The sequence below is a fragment of the Pan paniscus genome, chromosome 7 (genome assembly GCF_029289425.2).
Source record: "Pan paniscus chromosome 7, NHGRI_mPanPan1-v2.0_pri, whole genome shotgun sequence".
Taxonomy (NCBI): Eukaryota; Metazoa; Chordata; class Mammalia; order Primates; family Hominidae; genus Pan; species Pan paniscus.
In genome coordinates this window covers 118,937,562-118,959,229 of record NC_073256.2, presented here as the reverse complement: position 1 = coordinate 118,959,229, position 21,668 = coordinate 118,937,562, and the positions used below count along the sequence as shown (strand labels likewise).

General features: G+C 41.8%; 1 protein-coding gene across 2 annotated transcripts in view; it reads right to left on the bottom strand.

The window, feature by feature from the left end:
* The window catches only part of GRHL2 (grainyhead like transcription factor 2), a 184,497-nt gene that overhangs the window by 63,976 nt on the left and 98,853 nt on the right, over window positions 1-21,668 (bottom strand). For both annotated transcript variants that reach the window (XM_055116805.3, XM_008975192.6), the window contains exon 8: window positions 12,915-13,009. In XM_055116805.3, coding sequence (XP_054972780.1) covers window positions 12,915-13,009 — 95 coding nt within the window. The remainder of the gene's footprint in view (window positions 1-12,914; window positions 13,010-21,668) is intronic.

The following is a 21,668-nucleotide window of genomic DNA, read 5'->3' as shown; positions in this document are numbered from 1 at the left end:
TTGCTTGAACCTGGGAGGCAGAGGTTTTAGTGAGCTGAGATCCCGCCATTGCACTCCAGCCTAGGTGACAGAGCGAGCGAGACTCCATCTCTAAAAACAGAAAGAAGAAGAAGAGAGCTCAACAAGGCAGCCAGGGAAGATTTCCTGTAGGAGTCTTGAGACAGGAGAAAGAGAGATGGAAGAGAAAGAAAGCGCATGCTGGCTCTGAAAAAATGGAGAGATCACCCTAATGGAAAAGGAGGGTTTATATCTGGAAGGTGAAGAAAGAACCTGAAAGGCGGGGAGTGGTGAGGAAAAAGGCAAATCAATCTGCGTTTATCACTGTGATCCAGTAATAAGCACTGAATGAGGCCAAGTGTGCATCTCTGAGGCCAAGGCAGATAGAGCTGTGGCCACAGCCTCCGACATCCAAGCTATAGAGAGGATAGGGGCATGAGGACTGAGAAAAGGCCATTGTGTTCAGTAGTAGAGAGCATCCATGCTACTTCCAGAGGCCAGACCAATGGAAGGGAGGAGAGGAAGGTGATTGCTGGGCAAGTAAAACAGGTCAAGGAGATGGAGAAGAAGCACCTCAGCTAAGGGAGGGATGGGAGTACTGGGAGCGGGCAGCTGTCCAAGCAGCGGGGCACTTCTGAGATGAAGGAGGTGTCCACATGACAAGAGATGAGGTATGTAAGAGGCTCCAGAGAGGAGTGGCTGTGGGAGTCAAGAGCCTCAGAATCAGGGGATAAAGGAGATCAACTCACAAGTGAAGTTTTGTGAGAGGAAGAAAGAGCTTTCTCTGAAGGTGGTGGGTGAGAAGATGTAACAGTAAGAAAGCAAAAGAACTAACATAACTAACTCCATTTTTGTTTAAGGGGTCTTTACCCATTCCTGCACATAGGCAAGGATGATTTCAGAGCACTGACATAATATGTGAAAACAGCAGTCATGTAGCTTTTAAAACTAATCCTGGGATGAATGGGGAAGTATGTAAACAACTAACTATGTTTTGTTAAAGATTTTTAGGAGCATTGTGACCTGACCAAGGACAAGGAAGTTCCCAGCCTCCTCGGACACTCACTGCTGTCCAGATGTCTGCAGTCGCTGGTTACCTCTTGATCTCAATCCTCTTCTTATCCTTCTGCCCTTAATATCGAAAGAGCCTAAAGTTTGTACTGACTTAAGATGGTACCTTAGAACATTAGCTCACCAACTTCTCGGTTATGTTGGCTTTCTGAATAAACTTGCTTTTCCTTCCACCAACCCTTGTCTCTTGAGTCTGGCTTTCAAGTGGTGAGAAGTCAAACCTGGGTTCGCTTATAACGAGAGTAAAGCAAAGCCAGAAAAAAACATCTGCCAAGAGGCTCAAAATGGTGTGCCTGGTGCAAACTCTAGCACTACAGCCTTGGACTCATTGTCTAACCTTTCTGGGCCTCACTTTCTTCTTTTAAATAGGTATAACAACCCCTACGTTGGTACTGTGACACTTATATGAAATAATACTTTTAAACAGTAGAGTGTCATGAAAATCGAAAGAATTTTACTATCATCAACATTATCTCTCTCCTTTCAGACACCTAGTCTCTCAGCTGGTCCTGTTCTTGAACTCCAAGCTCTCACCCCCATGACAGAGTCAACAAAGCCCTCTCCATTTTACCTCCCTAATGCTCCTGCCTGGGTGGCCTCCTTAGCATTCCCAGGGTCCCCCAGTTCAAGCCCTCCTTCCTGCAGGATTACTACTTCCTCTTTCTATTGCTACCTTCCAGCTGGATTCTGTCCCTGGGGATTTTGTGAAGCTAACTTCAAATGATCCAAAGGTAGATTAGTTATGATTTGCATTAATGGAACAAACATTTAATTAAGGAGAATTGATTTGAAAATGTTAAATCTCTCTCCCCACAGCACTTTGGGAGGGGTTGAATCCCAGGTATTGCTGGGGAGAGCACGGGGAAGTCTCTCAGGCAGAAACCTTCACTGCTCTTCAAACTACAACAGTTTCTCCTGCTCTGCTCTGTCACTCGAGCAGATCTTGCGAAGCAGCACATCAGGATGAGGGATGTGCATAATGAGAGATTGGGCTGCTTGGTGAAATAATGAGCTCCCAGGCAGAAGAAGAATTTAAGTACAGACTGAAAGATTCATTCACTCGACTTTTTTGGCATTTGTTATGTGAAGCTTTTTCTGTTCATGTTTAATACTTAAAACTTGTTTTGAGTTTTTAACACCTGAATATGGTGCAAAATCCAAAAGGCACAGAAGGGTAAACTGTGAAAATGACCTCCCTTCCTTGTTTCCCAGCCAACCAACAATTTCTTGAGTATCCTTCTAGAAATATGTTATGCAAATACAAATACACCTCATTTCCTATTTTACACAAATGGTAGCATAAAACGCACACAGGTCTGCATCTTGCTTTTTTTCACTTAACAATAAAGTCCGAAGATCGCTTTCTCTCTCCCTTTAAAAAAGTATGAAATATGGAATGACAATTTCTTCAACATTAGGTTGTTTCCAGTGTTTTCCTGTCATAAATAATGCTGCAATGAATGTCTTTCTACGTGGCTTTTGTTCACATGTGCGTGTATAAATTTACTTCTGAAATTGCTTTCTTTAAATCAAGGGCAGCCTTCTTAGCAGCATCTTTATATCGGGCGTTTCCTAATTTAGTGTGCATCAGAATCGCCAGGAGGCCTGGCTGAAGCACAGGTTAAAGGGCCTCACCCCCAGAGTTTCTAATTCAGTGGACCTGGGTTGGGAGATACAAGTATTTGTGTTTGTAACAATCTACGAAGTCAGCACCGATGCTGCTTGTTGAGGACCACAGTTTGAGCAACCACTGCCTGAACCATTGGACTTTGGTGGCCCTCTCCTTGTCCTCTTCGTTCTCCTTCCCCTTCCTTCCTTCCCTGTTCTTTTTCTCTGCTCTTACTCACCACCCCTTCCTTCTCCAGCTCCCCTCCCTCTACATTTTCTAAATGGAGAGTGTCTAAGTCCTATACTTCACCCTGTTTTGCCCACCCTCCAATTCTCTCCCCAGCAATCTCGTCCTTTCTCATGACTTCAATCATCCCCTCTTTACAATTAACACTAACTTCTCTCCTGAGTGTCACACTCTCCTGAGTGGCACAGTGCCCTCTCTCCTTGTGCTTTCCAGGTTCTGCACCTTTGGACACCCCCTTGTTCCCTACCACACACTCTTCTTCCAACTTCCTTATGTCTAAGTCCACCTGACCCTGAAGACACACCCTACATGCCACGTCCTTCCTTGTGTCTTCCTGATCCCACAGAAAGAGGACCTCTCTACATGCTGAAGTACTTAGAAATGAGGTATAGGTGTGTGTGTGTGTGTGTGAGAGAGAGAGAGAGAGAGAGCAGAGACAAAGCAAATCTGGCAAAATATTAACAATGAGTCAATCTAGGTAAAGGGTAAGTGGTATCAAATGTATTAGTCTTTCAAATTTTCACTTGAAATTTTAAAAAATAAAATGTAGAAAAATAAAAAATGGAGCTGCCTCTCTCTTCAGACCTCTTCTAGCACTTTATCTCCCATAGACCCACTGTCACTTACCTACCTTGTATTACAATTATTTACATCTGTGTCTCAGTTGCTAGCCTAGTCCAAACATTCTCTGAGCGCAGGGATTCTGCCTGGCTTGTTTGTTCAGGACCCTCCACCGCCTGGCCCAGTGCCTGATATGCAGTGGGTGCGCAGCTTCACAGGAATGGTTATTCCCTTGTCAGAGATAATAAAGGAGATGTTACTACTAGGTCTTTCCAAAACAAAAAGGTGCCATGGAAAGAGCACATGCTTCAGAACCAGACAGCCTAAGGTTAGAATTCCAGCTCTACCAGGCGCCAGCTGTGCAACCTCAGGTAAGCTAGTTAACTTTTCTGGGCTTCAAATTCCTCATTAGTTAAATGGAAACTGCTATTTACTTAAAAATATGAATATTGCATAATGCATATAGATTGCCTGGCAGAGTGCCTGGTATATGGTAATCACTGAACAAATATTAGTCATTGTGTACACATGCACACACAATCATTTTATGAAATCCAAGTATGCAATCTAATTCTCTGCACAATACAATAGTTCGTACATGTTAATTACAGAGTCCTAAGCAAAATTCAGTCCAGAAACCATGGATACTTCACATTCTAACAAAGATCTAGCCATTGATACCTTTGGTGAGATGCCTTCCAAAGATTATTCCTTTTATATATGAATTAACTCCAGCTTTATAGCTTTTCCTAACATCCATTACCTTATAAAACTGGAACAAAGGCATGGCTTTGTTTAAGTTCAATACCAAAGACTCCAGCAAATGTTTACTTTTCTCCTTTAAGGCTTCCTTTACTCACACCACACCTCAGCAAACACATAAAAAAATGCCATTTGCCCTGCTTTGCAGTGTGCAATGCAATCTTTCAAGACCCCTCCCAGGAGTGCCCCCCAGCCCTATTTTTACTTTTGAGACCATGAGATATGTTCTGTAATATTCTGTAATTTTCCACAAGATCGCCTGTTTAAAATCAGCCAATACATTAATTTAGGCAAAAAATTGGAGTATAACTTTTTCTTAATCATGAATATCTATCAACCCCATATCATCCTAGACTGTCTTGTAAGCAGAAAGAGAACTCCCCAGACAAAAGCACTGGGGCGCTGAGGGGTGCGGGCTGTGGAATAAGCAAGGTCATGAACCCACAGGGCACTCAGGAGTGTAGTCTCCTTCAGACAGTCCTTTGGTTTCCATTTGCATCCTGAAAAACAGTGTTTACACATATTCCCTTCTCCTTTGGTATCCAGCAATGGAGGTCAGCAGATTAAGAACGCTGTCCATTTAGGAACAGCCCTTTGGAAAGCATGATCCGTTAAGACTATCAAAACTTTAATTTTCAAAAGAACTGTGCTTGGCACACAATGGAGGCTCAATAAAAACTGGTTAAGCAGTTTAGACCAAAAAGAACTGGAAGAGAGATAGAGGGAAGGGGGAAAGGAGAAAAAAGAACACATTTGAGACAAGTTGATGGATTTGCCATGATTTGGTACCGAATACAAGCCAGCCTTTCAATTAGCATAACCTTATTTTTCACCCAAAGAGACTGAATAATTTGCAGCGTATGAGAAGTGAGAACACCTATGTTTTCTCCAATTTACTCCTTTTCCATAAGCTATGGCCAAAGCCCTGCAGTTCTCACCATCTTATCTTTTAAGCTACTAAAATTGAGATAATGAGGACACAGAGTTATTTTTCCTCTCTAGTAGCAGCTGCTGGAGCAGGAAGCTAGGCTTGGCTTGCTCACCTTGAAAAGACAACACTGAGAGAGGAGGTGAGTGGAGGAAGTGAGAGGAGGAAGAGAGCTAGGTTTTCTATAGAAATAGTAAGTCAGCCTATATGATGGCTCTAGTCACATCTCACAACATGAAGCCAGTCACTGCAGTCACCATGACCCAGGCCACATCAAATGCACTCTTAAGTCCAGGGCAGCTGTCAGGCAGTGCTGGGACATTAAATCAACTTCATTTTCTCCCTTTAAAGTGGATTTACAAATATAGATGAGAACATTTTACTTTCAACTTGCACTTTTAGTTTCTTCTCACCAGCCAACTCATCTTAGCACATCCCTGTTTACCTCCCTGAGACTGGCTCTCAGTTCTTAGATGATACCTCCTTGTTAGTATTAAAGCAAAATCCAACAGGAAGGCAATGGGGCGAAACTATTAATGCAAATAGGGCCCAGAGGAAATATCAACATGTCTCCTCACCTTGCATTTTCCCACAGTTTCAAAAATTACATGCACATCTCTTTTGTAAATCCAATGCATTTGAAGCATTCCAAAGAGACCCAAGATTAGAGGAATCTCTCTATAAAAGGAACATTGGCTTATGTGTAAGTAGTCACTTCCAATTACCACCCTGGTAAATGTGAGGATTTGTTTGTTGAATTTCTTAAGTTGCACATGTAGAGTGGAGGGTCACTGTATGCCTCCTGCAAGCTTCATCTTCTCTGATCATAATCCTCATTCTTGCTTTGGAAATTTCTCAGTGCTGTGCTTCTTGCATGGTTTTGCAAAAAAAGAACAAGGAATTGCCTCCACTATTCATAACAGAAAAAATATACTAAAGAAAGGTGTGCAGAGATCATGTAAATGAATAAAAATGAAATTCAGGATGCCAGGGAAAGGAGCTAGAGAGAGATGGGGGAAATGAAGAATAGATGTGTAAAGGCATGGAGAAGAAAACACTGATATGTCTCAGCACTGTAATTGAAAGCATGCACTGATCTTTGGAGTGAGGTAAGAATTATGCAGATGAGCTCACTAGTGTTAGGTTAATCAGCATGCAAATGCTCCGTTGAAGAGTGCAAGGAGTTTTCACTCCCACATCAGTTCCGGTCAATGATATGCACGATATGGACAGGTGATGTACCAGGGCAACAGAAGACGTGGATAGAGAGAGCCCTATGTGCTGGAAGTGCTGCACCAGCAGGCCCATCTTTGTGGGGAAGGAGAAAGTGTGGCGTGAGGACAGGGCAGGTGGCAAAAGCAGGGTGGCCTGCTTGAACGGCTTTGCTCAAGGAAATGGGGTCAGCCATTCATTTTCTTTCTTTCTGGATACAAACAGGTTGTACCCTATAGATTGCTTAAAGAAGGAAAATCATAGCTTGCTTTGGCTTAAAACAAAAATCAGATTTCTCTCTATTGGGAGAGTCAACAGCATGGGCTCTGGACTCATAGGGCCCTGGGTTCTAAATTAACTTTTTCCATTTGCCCAATCTTGCAGGGCCTGATATGTTGAGAGGTAATATTTAGTGGAATCAGAATCTAAAAGGCCCAAGAAGATTATCCATGATGTCTCTTAGGCTCTTTGCTCCCTTCCCCACCTCCATCGGGTCTCAGCCCTGCCCACCTCCAATCTCATTAGGAAAATTTGTTAACAGAGATAAAAACAGATGCCTTACTTATGTCCTTGGCCCTTTCTAAAACTGCAACAACTTCCTGTCTGGAAAGTCCTCCCTAATCCCAAAATGCAGGAAGAACATTTGCTGATGCTCTGACAAAGCAGAAGGCTAGACAAACCAATACCCCTAAGTCCTCTCCTGCAACTCAACACACAGCGGGAAGGAGGAGCAGGATAGACATCGCTCAGGAAAGTAATCACTCTGCTTCTGAAAACAGAGGCACTGGGCTAGAAGGCAGCAAAGAATAACCCTGGGAGATCAGAGTTTCATATTATTGAATTATAATAGACTTTTCTAAAAATCATAAATATCGGAGATGGCCAGTAGTAGACTTATCTGTCAGCATGATTAGTGTGATGGTAGTGAACATTTTCACTGAATCCTGAACTAAGGTCATTCTAAAAGGCTTGGAGGCAGAGCAATTTAAAAAAACTTCATGGAAAGAAGGCTTTTTTTAATCTTATGTGTAATAAACCAAGGAAGGGTGAAGCATAGAGACGTGGACAAATTGTTATGGTGTTCCAGTGAAAAGATCCAAGAAGGAAAAGTGTTCCTGAAAGTCAGCACAAAGCACTAAGCAGCATCTTTAATGCTCAAGTAATTCTTCTCTGTGGTCACATGACAGAGGTCGTTGTAGCACACCAAGATTGGTTTAATCTTAAAATCACTGCGAACAGAGAAAACAGCCCTGGACAAAAATAAGGGGCCCAGTTTCAAGGCTCTCCTTAGAAATCTAGGAGGAAAGGAAGCCTGTAATTAGGGTTTGCTGCACTCTGCTCTGGGGGTGATGTCATCACTTAGAGAAAGGCAGTGCTCGGTGCCAGGAATCTGAGCTCACAGCCCTTTAATAACTCACTAGGGTCTTGCGTGGGAATTCCTCATCTTAGGGATTAGTGACCAACAAATCTACTTCTTAGGTATCGGTGTTTGGGTAAGGAGAGAAAGAAAATTAAAAAATTCTTGTAAATGGGAGTCATGTGAAAGAATATGACACAGAAGTCCTCCCATTGGGATCATATGGATGGGATCTTGATCTACACACACACATACACATATGCACACACATACACACAAACACACTTCCCATTGTTTTATGGCTTTTTTTTTTTTTTTTGCAAAAAAAAACTCAACAGGGGAAGTAAAAAGCCGGCTACCCGAGTGCCAGGGCTAGAATCTGGCCTAGAATCTGGCTAGAATCTGGAGTTCAGGTCTGAACTCCATTTCAGTGCTCTTTCTGCTGCCACATACTGGGCCCTGTCCGCCATCAATTTCCAAGCAGTGACAGTGTGGACACTCAGAACCTTGTCCTCCTAGATATCAGAAGCCCAGGGATGCCTGTTCACATTACACAGGCTTCCAGCCTGCAGAGACCCTGAGGGCAAAAGCTGATCCTGTTGGAGACTATTTCTGCTGCATGTGTCATTGTGCAGAAAGACTCTGTCTCACAACCAGCAAAACGGGTTTTGGGTTGAAGAACTCTGCAATAGTTCTGCCAGAATCCGCCTGCAATGGACACTGCAAATCTGGAATTAATCCCCAAATCTCATTTTAACTAATAGCTTTAACACCTTCCCTGGCCAAACGTTTTCCTATAATTTAATTAAATTAAATGATTAGAGTTTCATGTCTTTCCTTTTTTTCTGTTCATGCTAAATGAGAGGTAGAAATAAAATGTAAGTCAGCAATGAAAGAAAATGTATGCTTTGGAGAAATCCATAAACCTTATTATCAGGTCTTGATTACAGATCTGTGGCAAGAATACCAAATACTGGATTGGTTTTTTGTTTTTTGTTTTTTAAATAAATGCATCAAAATTTAAATATCCAAATAAAAGCTATCCTTTAACATAATCATCTTGGGAAGGCATACAGGTTTCTCCAATGATGCTGCCGTGGCTTTAAAGCATATTTAGAGGGTCTCCTCTGATATGGCCGGCTTCAAAGATGATATATAAAACTTGGTGCAAAAAAAACCTCATTCTTAATCCTCAAGTGGTATTATCCAGCTTGTTGATATGTCTTCACATTTGGATCAAGGTGGTTTCTGGTGTTTTTTTTTTAAACATCTTGAAAGATCAAGATTTACCACTATTGTGAGCATTCAGAAGAATGTCACACATTCTCTCTTCAACAGTGGGGACACAAATCAGTGTCTGGCCTGCTGACACTGCGGCCCCATGAGGACCAGGCCAAAGGAGCCAGGGAGCCAAGGAATTCTGGTGGCCTTGCTCGCCCCATTCCTCTGAGCTCCAGGGCAGAAAGACTGAACCTACCTATGGCTTCAGCCTACCCTCCTGAATGCTGAAAGGCAGTGAAGAGCTAAACTGCATATCAGTTGCCTGGGGGACATAGTTGGGCATGAAAACTCAAATGTTCGCCAAAGCTAGGTAGGGAAAGTTCCAGAATGGAGAATGCTAGAGAAAACAATAAAGAAAGAGCCCAGTACCTCATTAGAGCCTTGCAAACACTCAGGCCTAATGGTTGCCAGAATCTTTAATTATCCAAGAGACTTAAAAACCTGGATTTTTAAAAATAATAATCTTCTGATTATTTAATGTGGGCAAAAAAAAGTTAAAATTCTAAACAGAAGTACAAAAATGCATAATACACACATACATATATGCATTCTGTGGACCATCAAAAGGCTGTAGGCCACAGGTTTGTGTCCTCTGGCCACACAAACCAAAATATCATGTGATACTGAAAGGGCCTGCTGCCCTGAAGCCTGTGAAAGTTTCTGTGCAGACGTTACCAACGGGAATTTGAATGCAAATGCAACTGCTCCTGATAGATAAGTCCACAACATGAACATCACAAACACTTCCACTGTGAGAGGGATGCCTTTTACTTCTTGCTTTGTTGAAAACCTTTCTGTCAACAATCGTGCAATTTTGCCTTTTGTAGTCTGCTTATTATAAAATCAATGATATTTTAGAGAAATGCCTTAGGCTCCGCAGACAAAAAAATCCTCTCAGCCTTTCTAATGAAGTAGATTTAACTTTTATGATTTCTCTTTAAAAGCTCTTCAGTAACTAACACAGGAACAGGAAACCAAACACCTCATGTTCTCACTCATAAGTGGGAGCTGAACAATGAGAACACATGGACACGGGGGAGGAACATTACGCACCAGGGCCTGTCGAGGGGTGGGGGCCTAGGGGAGGGAGAGCCTTAGGACAAATACCTAATGCATGCAAGGCTTTTACTTCTTGCTTTGTTGAAAACCTAGATGATGGGTTGATAGGGGCAGCAAACCATCATGGCACACATATACCTATGCAACAAACCTACACGTTCTGCACTTGTATCCAGGAGCTTAAAGTAAAATAAAACATTAAATGCTCTTCAGTAGTCTGGAGAAAAATATTTGGAACTTTTTTCATTACTTATTGATTAACCCAAACCTCAAACAATTGCTGCGACCAAGTAATAGTCACTTAAAATATTATTAATGAAGTTAAAAAAATTTTGCAATATAAAACAATGCAATATAAAATATCCTCCACTGCCATTTTTCAAAGCGTATGTGAGCTTAAACTTGTCTGCTCTGAGCAACATGCATGTTCATACACATGCACACTCACATGTACACCCACAAGCACAGGCACACACATTTAGACAAGGAAAGTAAGCTCCTGCTTATGGTGAATGAGTGGTATGGAATGAACTGGGCTGGAAGATCAACTCAAGTCCACATTAACTATCTCATTGGTTTACTACAGAGTCTGAAGCTTCCATCATTAAAGTGTACCTTCCAGGTTAGGCATTTTCTATAAAAGGTCCCTATTGAAGCAGAACAGTTAAAACATTCACCCACTAGCACTCATTATCACAGATTGCATGATAATTAAAATTATGGTAATGATTACAGCTCATAGTTATAGCTTGCCTTAACATTTGTTTTGTTGTTGTTGGTGGTGGTGGTGGTGGTGGTGGTGGGGTGTGTGTGTGTGTGTGTGTTTAAGACAGTCTCATACTGTTACCCAGGCTAGAGTACAGTGGCATGATCATGGCTCATTGCAGCCTCTGCCTCCTGGGCTTGAGCAATCCTCCCACCTCTGCCTCTTGAGTAGCTAGGACTTCAGATGCATGCCACCCTGCCCAGCTAATGTTTATTTTTTATTTTGTAGACATGGGGTCTCCCTAATTTACCCAGGTTACTTTTGAACTTCTGGCCTCAAGGATCCTCCCACCTTGGCCTCCCAAAGTGCTGGGGTTACAGGCATCGGCCACCATGCCTGGTCCTTTAACATTGATAAGACACTTCCAGTTACACGATCCCATTTTCTTCCCAAGGACTCTGACATAGGCCCTGCCTCTCTCTGGTCACACTGTTGCTCAGTTACTGTTTCCAGGCCTCCCTCCCCAGAGCATTGGATCATCATGCTTTATGCCCTCAGCATGATGCTGGCTGCAGCAGAGACATTTGGAAATCTGTGTGTTTGTCTGCATGCCAGAACCGAGGCCCAGAGAGGTCAGATAACTTGCTCAGGATGACTCAGTGGCCATCCTAGTCCTGTGCCGTCACACAGACTGCCTCTTACCAATCAGGTTCAGCAATCTAGCCTCTGAGAGAACAGGGAACGATGAGAAAGGGCGAGCATTGGCTGGAATAAGGAGGCACTAGGCAGGGATGTGGGAAAGGTGCAGACAGCCCTAAGCACAGGAGCACGATGTTCTCAGGAGAGGGCAGGGGCAGGGAGAACGGGGCTCGGGTAGCCGAGGAGGTTAACAAAGTGCCGAAAGCACATGGCTTGGGCAGGAAACTTTAAATGAAGGAGTGGACCTTAGAGACACATTTGCCTACAGTTCTGTGTGGGACCAACCTCGCACCCCATGGCAAGGCCTGCTTCCTTTCTGGGAGGCACTGAGCCATGGAAACTTCTCCAGGCTGTACGGGCACTCTATCACCACTTGCCCATTTGGGCCGCCTTTCTCAGGCCTATTCTACATTGTTTTATACTTGAGTGAAATGAGACACTGGGCAATTCTTCTTCTGTGGCCGTGCCTGCAAACTCCCAACCCATTTCCTTTCTCACCCAGCCTTCCCCCTGCTCGCAGACAATAAAGCATTGACCAGAGCAGTGTACATTGACCTTTTCATTAGTTTGAAGACAAACTCTTCTAACACCCTCCTAGATGGTCCAGAACCAAAGCAAAAAACAAGCTTACGTTTCATCTGGCACCTTCCCATGAGTGCAAAATAAGAATCAAGGATCAGAAGCTAAGGAACACAGAAAGGAGAGTGGGCATAGCAGAATGGTTTGGGGTTTTCATAAAATCAAAGAGACTCGTGGCTGGAAAGCAAATCTAGGTATCAATGACTCTGCCTTCTTTTATCCAAACCGTTGCAATGGTGGACCTCTCTTCTCAGGGCTCACTTCGCCACAGATTTTACCTTTGTACTTCTTAACCATGTGGGCACTCCAAAAAACAGAAAAAGGTTAGTTAAGCAGCCAACATTAAACAAGTGGCTGAAGGTCACAGTGGTGACCACACCTCCATCAGTAGAGCTCAGGGACCTGCAGCCTGCTTCCTGTATTCCATCCTTCAACCAGCTTAAGCCTGGAAGGGGCTATGGGGTCAGGGGTCTACCCAGTAGCTTACCTACGAAGACATCAGCTCTGAGCTCCTCTCTGTGTCTAGAGGAGGCTGCACAGAGACGCCTTTGGGGGAATCTGCACTGCAGAGGGAAAGGTTTTCAGGCCCCATCTTCCCAGCTCCAAGTGCTAAAATGAAGCTTGGGGCCTGAAGGATTTGGGTGGGACACGCAGCTTGGCTCATTACATTCTACAGGAAGCCACAGAGGAGCACACTCCCTTTTCTCCCTTACCCTCCACAAAGGCAAAAGATGAAAGGTTCATTTCTTTTTAATAGGAGGCTACTGATACAGGCTTTTAAAAAAGAATAAACTGCTGAGGATGGGCACATATTAAGAGGTATAAACAATGAATCAACGTCACTCACCTTCGCCTCTTCATTCACGTCCCAGGTAAAGGAAACAGCATTATATGCAATCTCTTCAATGTTTCCAATCGTATTAAAGCTCTCCTTGTAATCGGCTGTAACATTAAAAAAAGAACAAGCTTTTAAAGGAGTAAGAGTGACTCAGTGACATGTACTGAACCATCATTTTCCAATGGGTAAATTTAAACTTCGCTTATTTTTCAGGCTATCTCCATGCTAACAGTTAAGGACTGGTGCTCACTGATGTGCTTTTACTAATACTTACTCTATAAGAATGTAAGCGTGTTCCTCTATTAAAAGAGTAAAACTAAGCAAACCAATGTTCTTAGCTAATTTGTTCATTAGTTTCATTTTTTACTAGTTTTATAAAATTATTAAGGTTTTCTTTTTTCTCCCAAGCCCTATGTCACCTACCCACTCTCCCTCCTGCTCACTTTTCTGCCACTTAATTTTGCTAGAAGTATCAGGGTACTTCATATGGAATTTTTTATAGAACAGAATATTCTGTTTATCAGCCAGGCAGTGTCATCAGGACTTTAGTAAAAAAAAAAAAAAAAAATTCAGGAGACCACAGTAAAGCTTTTTTAAAATTTCTTTTTGGGGCCGGGTGTGGTGGCTCATGCCTGTAATCCCAGAACTTTGGGAGGCCGAGGTAGGAGGATTACCTGAGGTCAGGAGCTTGAGACCAGCCTGGCTAACATGGTGAAACCCTGTCTCTACTAAAAATATAAAAATTAGCCGGGCATGGTGGCACATGCCTGTAATCCTAGCTACTTAGGAGGCTGAGGCATGAGAATCACTTGAACTGGGAAGCAGAGGCTGCAGTGAGCTGAGATCATGCCACTGTACTCCAGCCTGGGTGACAGAGTGAGACTCCATCTCAAAAAAAAAAAAAAAAAAAAAAAAACTTTTTGGACTTAGGTACGGAGAGTTGAGTTAATCATAGCTGGTCTATTCAAGGCCTTCTCTTATTTTATGATTTTATTTGGTTACTATGTATTTCTTTTTCTTCCTATTATCCTTCCCACAAATGCAATAGCTATAAATGTGTTTATATATATTCTTACGGAATATATTGGTTTGAATTGCCTGTGTACATAGCTTTAATTTTCATAAATTCTGTTGTTCCATGACTAAAGTTGCCAGATTGGGCAAATATTTGGGATATACTTATCTTCAAAATGTATTCATTATTTATCAGAAATTCAAATTTAACTGGCACTCTGTATTTCATCTGGCAATCCAGACTACAGACCTTTTCGGATCTAACCTCACTGCTCGTTGCATGCCTATTTCTTTTTTTCTTTTTTTTTTAAAATTATACTTTAAGTTTTAAGGTACATGTGCACAATGTGCAGGTTTGTTACACACGTATACATGTGCCATGTTGGTGTGCTGCACCCATTAACTAGTCATTTAGCATTAGGTATATCTCCTAATGCTCTCCCTCCTCCCACCCCACAACAGACCCGGATGTGTGATGTTCCCCTTCCTGAGTCCATGTGTTCTCATTGTTCAGTTCCCACCTATGAGTGAGAACATGCGGTATTCTGTTTTTTGTCCTTGGGATAGTTTGCTGAGAATGATGGTTTCCAGCTTCATCCATGTCCCTACAAAGGACATGAACTCATCATTTTTTATGGCTGCATAGTATTCCATGGTGTATATGTGCCACATTTTCTTAACCCAGTCTATCATTGTTGGACATTTGGGTTGGTTCCAAGTCTTTGCTATTGTGAATAGTGCCGCAATAAACATACGTGTGCATGTGTCTTTATAGCAGCATAGTTGCATGCCTATTTCTAACTGTGGCTCCAGGGACCATCACCACAGTTTACTTATCTCCCATCCCAGAGATGGACCCTTCAGTGGTCTCTGCTCTCTGGTACAGACAACTCTGTGATAAAAATTCGTACTCCTGGGAGCTGAACTGATGACTGATCACATAAAAAGTTACTAAATGTGCTCTCCAGAACAGCCCTCCAGACTCACTCTCCAGGATGGATCAGCCAGTGCAGCCTCCCACCAGAACTCTATTTCCCTTTTTCTCTCTACTTTCTTGCTAATCTGATGAGCACAAGGCAGCATTCCACTGACAACATATTTGCACTTCTTCTACCGCTTTTAAGTTCAAACATCTCTTCTCACACAGGGTAGCCAACCAGGTGTCTCCTTACAGAAACTGCTTACTAATGTCCTTTGCTGTGTTTCTATGGTTTCCCCCTATGGAAATTTTAAAGCCAAACTACATGTTTACATTTTAAATAAAGCACATACTTCAATATAAAAGCATGTGTGGCCACCACAGGAAAGTCAGAGACCATGAACAAATACGAAAAATATTTAAAAGCAATCACAATTTTCTCACCCACAAATAACCAACTATAAACAGATCTGTGGTACACTTCATCCTTCCTATCTTTCTCTCTGCCTCCCTTTCTCAAAAATATGTAAATATTTTATACAATACTGTAACAATTATTTCTTTATTTTTGCCTAATGCATCATCAGCATCTTCCCATGTCAATAAACTGGTGTAAAATTACTTTTAATGGCCAAATACTACTAAATTGAATTATGTGCCAGGACTTTATTTTGCTGTCTTGGCCAGATGATGTCCAATAGTTTTCTATTTCAAATAATGTTTTATTTAATTATCTATACAGCTAAAAATTCATATATGCTTAATTATATTTCATTAATATATATTCTTAGAAGTGAAAGTAGCAGGTCAAAGGAAAAAAAATTTTTAAGGCTTTTAATTCATTTTGTCAAAGTGTTCCTGCTAAAGTTGAAACAACTGACATTCACAGTAACAGCGCATGTGCATGTGTTCTCGTTTCCTCAAAATGTTTCCTTCCAAATTGATATGCAAAACATGGTGACTCATTATTTTAATTTGTAATTTATTGATTGTGAAAGAGGTTGAACCATCTTTCATTTTGTTTTTGACTCTTTGTATTTCTTCATTTTTTCTCTGTTTTATTTATTTATTATTTATTTATTTTTATTTTTTGAGATGGAGTCCTGCTCTGTCACCAAGGCTGGAGTGCAGTGGTGCAATCTCAGCACACTGCAAGCTCTGCCTCCCAGGTTCAAGTGATTCTCCTGCCTCAGCCTCCCGAGTAGCTGGGACTACAGGCGCCTGCCACCACGCCAGGCTAATTTTTTGTATTTTTAGTAGAGACGGGGTTTCACTGTGTTAGCCAGGATGGTCTCGATCTCCTGACCTCGTGATCCACCCGCCTCGGCCTCCCAAAGTGCTGAGATTACAGGTGTGAGCCACGGCACCCAGCCCTTTTCTTTGTTTTAAAAATGCATTTATTTATTGAAACACTTCCTGTTCTGTCCTTTGCCCATTTTTTTTTCTTAGGGTATTCAGTTTTCTTACTGATTTTGAAATAAATAGTTAAAGCTAAAAGAGAAAACAAAAAACAAAGAAAAACAATTTTATATCTTTCAAATTTAGAATAAGGTTATACAACTATACTTGGGATGATTTTAAATATAAACCTGTGCTTCCAGCAGGCCAGCCAAACTCTTAAAATTTTGAAGAGAAAAGAAGACTGTTGAATTTAGATCAACTGAAGTCCTTGATTCTTTATAGCTAATTATTCTAAAAGATAGTCTCGCAACTTTGAAGTTTTAAATACACATTTAAAAATAAGCAGCCTTTAGGTGAATTGTAAAAAAGAAAGCAAATGTCATATCTAGAAATAAAGACAAACCAAGAAAATTTGTTCAAACATGTATCCTAGCTCTCATGAGTTACAACATTATGAGGTTTCATTTCCTATAGCTTCTCCACATAAAAAATGTCTTCTGTTAAAATTGTATTAGCTCAAATAAGGAAAGAATTTCAAAAACAAATGCAATATAGATACAGATAAAATACTCTAATCTTGTTCAAGGTCCCTGTCAGTTTCTATCACCTTCACTTAATCAACAAATGTATTGAGGAAATATTTACTGTGAGCCCTCTATGTGCCAGGCAGTGTCCTCATGCTTGAGAAAGAGCAAGAAACAAAACTAGGTCCCTGATCTTTTGGCTCTTTCAGTCCTAGAGACAGAATATAAATAAGTATATAGATAAATAAATGAACAAGACGATTATCCTTAATCTGCTTTTTTATGCCCAAAACAAAAGGATAGTAAGACTACTTTTTATTGGGTGGTTCCATTACCTTGTATATGTCCTTCATGGCATGTACAAGTATTTTATTTATTTGTTTACTATTTATCACCAACATTTCTCATTAGTTATATATGTTATATGAGGGCAAGGAACTTATCTTAAATACTGCTGCTTTCTCAGTTCTTAATATCATACTCATAGGATGTGCTCCATAAGTTTGTTGAGTGAATGAATGGATGGATCCTTAGGCATTCTAAACAAGAAAGATAACTAAGAGACTAATGTCATGCACTCCTCTCTAGCCTTATACCATACAAGAAATGTCTGCTCATCTCTACCCTTTGTGTTCAGTCTCCACAGGTGGTACAATAGCTCTGCTCCCACTTCACGACTCTCAAAGTCTTCCAAGGGACTAAACAGCTGATGCACACCAATGTGGCTTCTTCCACATGCATAGTTGTCCGACAAATAAAATGGTAACAGATGTGCCTCTGGTTTCTGAAAGCTGGGTGAATGTCCTTGGGTGAGTGTTGTATGCTTAAGAGTTTACGGCCCACGGTAGGAATGGAAACTCAGTAACCTGGTGTTGAGCCTTCCTCAACTTATTTCCTCAAGAAAGTTTCTCAAACCCGAATGTTGTAAATGTTGACAGCTGTAGTCAGGAAAAGGCATAGTAATGAGCTGCTGTGCCAATTTCCTTGAGCTGTCATAACTAATTACCATAAACATGGTGGCTTTGAACAACAGGAATATTTTTGCTCACAGTTCCAGAGGCCAGGAGTTTGAAATCAAGCTGTGCCATGCTAGCAGTGTGTGACTCCGATCTCCGCTTCTGTCTTCACATGGCTTTCTCTTTTGTGTCTCTGCATCTGTTCCCCCTTCACTATCTCTCTCTCTTTTTTTTTTTTTTTTTTTGATACAGACTCTCACTCTTATTGTCCAGGCTGGAGTGCGATGGTGCAATCTTGGCTCACTGCAATCTCTGCCTCCCGAGTTCAAGCGATTCTTCTGCCTCAGCCTCCCGAGTAGCTGGGATTACAGGCACCAGCCACCATGCCTGGCTAATTTTTTTGATATTTTTAGTAGACATGGGGTTTCACCATGTTGGCCAGGCTGGTCTTGAACTCCTGACCTCAGGTGATCCACCTGCCTCGGTCTCCCAAAGTGCTGGGATTACAGGTGTGAGCCACCGTGCCCAGCCTGTTCCCCCTTCTCTTCTAAGGATTTGTCATTGGATGTAGGGCCCACCTTAATCCAGGATGATCTTATCTTGAGATCCTTAATCACAATCTGCAAAGACCTTTTTCTGAAATAAGGTCATATTTACAGGTTCTGGGAGTTAGGACGAGGACATATCATTTTTGAGGGTCCCACTCAACCTCCTACGTCTGGGATTCCCTCCTGTGATTAGAACTCATGTGATCTGAGTGAATGGCTTCTTTTTGCAATGATAGTTACCATAGCTGAAAAATAATCACCCCACTTTAAACGAATTATAAAACACAATTATAAATACATCTTTGTGAACATATTGAATTTCAAATGGACTTTTTTCCCCTAAAAAAAGTGACAAGGCAACATAAAAACTACATATTTTAAATACTAGTTTGTAAACACAATACTAACATCTACCTGGTGAGAATGAGTGAACAAATAGGAAAATGGCTTAATATTTCCCAAAACAGGCATGATGCAACAATATTATTATTGGCTGAAACAGGTTTAAAAAAATTATGCCGGCCAGGCGTGGTGGCTCACGCCTGTAATCCTAACACTTTGGGAGGCCGAGACAGGTGGATCATCTGAGGTCAGGAGTTCAAGACCAGCCTGGCCAACATGGGGAAACCCCATCTCTACTAAAATACAAAAATTAGCCAGGCGTGGTGGCAAGTGCCTGTAATCCCAGCTACTCTGAAGGCTGAGGCAGGAGAATCACTGGAACTCGGGAGGCACAGGTTGCAGTGAGCCGAGATCACACCATTGCACTCCAGCTTGGGTGACAGAGACTCCATCTCAACAACAACAACAACAAAAAGAATAAAACCATGGGTAGAAAAAATGGGAGTCTTTCTAATGAAATAAGAATGAACTTAATCTCATTGTTAATGTCATGTGCTGCCAGAGATATAGCCAAAATGTTCAAGGTCCTCTCTAAGGCTGTGTGTGTCCTTGGAATCTCAGAGTGAAGTGTATGGGAACACATGGAAATTCTCTAGGGCCTGCTAGGATCCTCCCAAAGCAGAACAAGTGTTTCCAAATTCCCATGGCTTACAGGCTTGAGTGGATATTCTATAACGGTGCTTCTCGAATGTTGCAGTGCACCAGAATCACCTGGAGGGCTTTGGTAAAATGCAGATTCTCTGTCCACTCTCAGAGATTCCGATTCCATAGGTCTAGAATGTGGCCAAGAATTTGCATTTCTAGCAAGGTCTCAGGTAGAGCTGATGTGGCTGGTCTGGGGACCACACTTAATATTGTTCGATGGCAAATGGAAATGCCAAAATAATTAAAAGGAACAACTTCATTATTGGATTATTTTGTTGCCTTTGGTTCACTCCACACAGTATTAGAAAGTGCTATATCTGGCCGGGCATGGTGGCTCGTGCCTGTGATCCCAGCAACTTGGGAGGCCAAGGCAGGTGGATCACGAGGTCAGGACTTTGAGACCAGCCTGACCAATGTGGTGAAACCCCATCTCTACTGAAAATACAAAAATTAGCCGGGCGTGGTTGTGGGCACCTGTAATCCCAGCTATGCAGGAGGCTGAGGCAGGAGAATTGCTTGAACCCGGGAGGCGGAGGTTGCAGTGAGCCGAGATTGTGCCATTGCACTCCAGCCTGGGCGACAGAGCAAGACTCTGTCTCAAAAAAAAAAAAAAAAAAAAAAAAAGAAAGAAAGAAAGTGCTGTACCTGTCATTAAGGTCCTACGTCAACTGTCAATGAAGTCCATGTGACAGTTCCTCTTCGCTTCTCAGATTTCCCTTCTTAGGAGGACTAAATACCAATATGGGAGGACAGGCAGTTACCTGCACAGTAAGATTCGAGCACCACCTGCTCCAGGATGTCTGCTTATTCTTATGCCTGGAAGCTCATCCTGAAACACTCTATCCTTTGGATAAAGACATTGTCATCTCCTGGCATTAAAATGCAAATGCTCTTAGGATATTAACTGCCACAAACAGAGAACTTACAAGCTCATGCCAAGCCTATGTGAAGCCTTTATCACCTCTGCTAATCCTGGCAGCCACTCTATGAAGCAGGAATCAGCATCTTCCTCCCACAGTGAAGTTAAGCTGTTTGTGGAAAATCACATAGCTGGTAACAAGCCAACCTGTGATTTGAATCCGGGTCTGCTTGATGCAAAAAGCCACACTTTTAACCACTGCCCATATTTGTCTTGCAAATTCAACAACACATTATCAGCAGATATTGGGATCATAGTATGTCCTACAATGGCTACTAGTTTCTTGGGAAGCACTGAAGGAATGTAAGCTTGATGAGGCAAAGAGACTGGACATTTTGGGATCATTGCAAATTCCTTGACAAGAAGGACAAGGTTGGGGTGCTTCAGTAGAGAGGAGACAAACAAGAAAATATCTCCACATACTGCAAGCGCTGTGAAGATTGAAAGAAAAATTCCAAAGTTAGCCTTTCTAAGAAAACAAGAGGTGTCAGTGTTGGGGAAATGATGATAAACGTTGCAGTGCTTCTGCAAAGGGCTGCTGAGGATGTGTGAAAGTGCAATGCTTTGTGTTTGTGTTTCTGGCAAGCTATATTTGGCACAGAAATTATAGGATCCAATTCTATTTGAATTGTTATGGCGAATCCTTTTGTTATTTTTTAATTTTTTATCTTTTGCATATAATCACTGGCCTGTTAATAGGTTTTTAAATTCAGACTTCTGTAGGCTGAGCTTTCTTCAAACGGATTGTAGGTGCAAGTGTGATTCTGGAAATCCCGTCAAAGGCAGTGTTAATTCCTCCACCTTAATTAAGCTTCACACGCTTGGTAAATTATAACTACCCCTTTTAATTATTTTTGTATATATTGTTGGAGATTAAAAGCAGTGGCATAATTAATATAAAGATTGCTTCTCTTCTGAAAGGTGCGGATTCTGTCTGGACTAGTGAAATAACGAAGCTGGAATGCTGAAAATGGCTCTGGGCACGATTGCCGACTCAAGGTACATACACCATGGCCTAACAAGATGCTTTTAACAAAAGCTGAGAGCTCGACATAGTTTATATATTTGGGGTCGTGGTGCTTAGAATTCTATTTACAGGGTGGCAATCAAGGTATAAAGAGAAAGAACATGGTGGTGGAGACACACAGACCTGAATTTAATTTTCCGTCCCTCTTCCCACCAAGCCCTGAGATCTTCGGTGAGTTAACTCAACTTCTCTGAACTTGAAATTTCCTAATCTACAAAATAGAGACAATAGCTAAGAGAACTGGGCCCTGCTAGTCTCATAGTGGAAGGTGGGACCAATACTTGTCTCCACTTTGCATCTCCCATCTGTCCTCAAACATCCACTTCTCCCTGTCTGCAGTGCCAAATAGGATCGGCTCAAACTCAGGAAACAGGAGAGGGTCATTCCAGGAGTATTTGCTCTGACTTG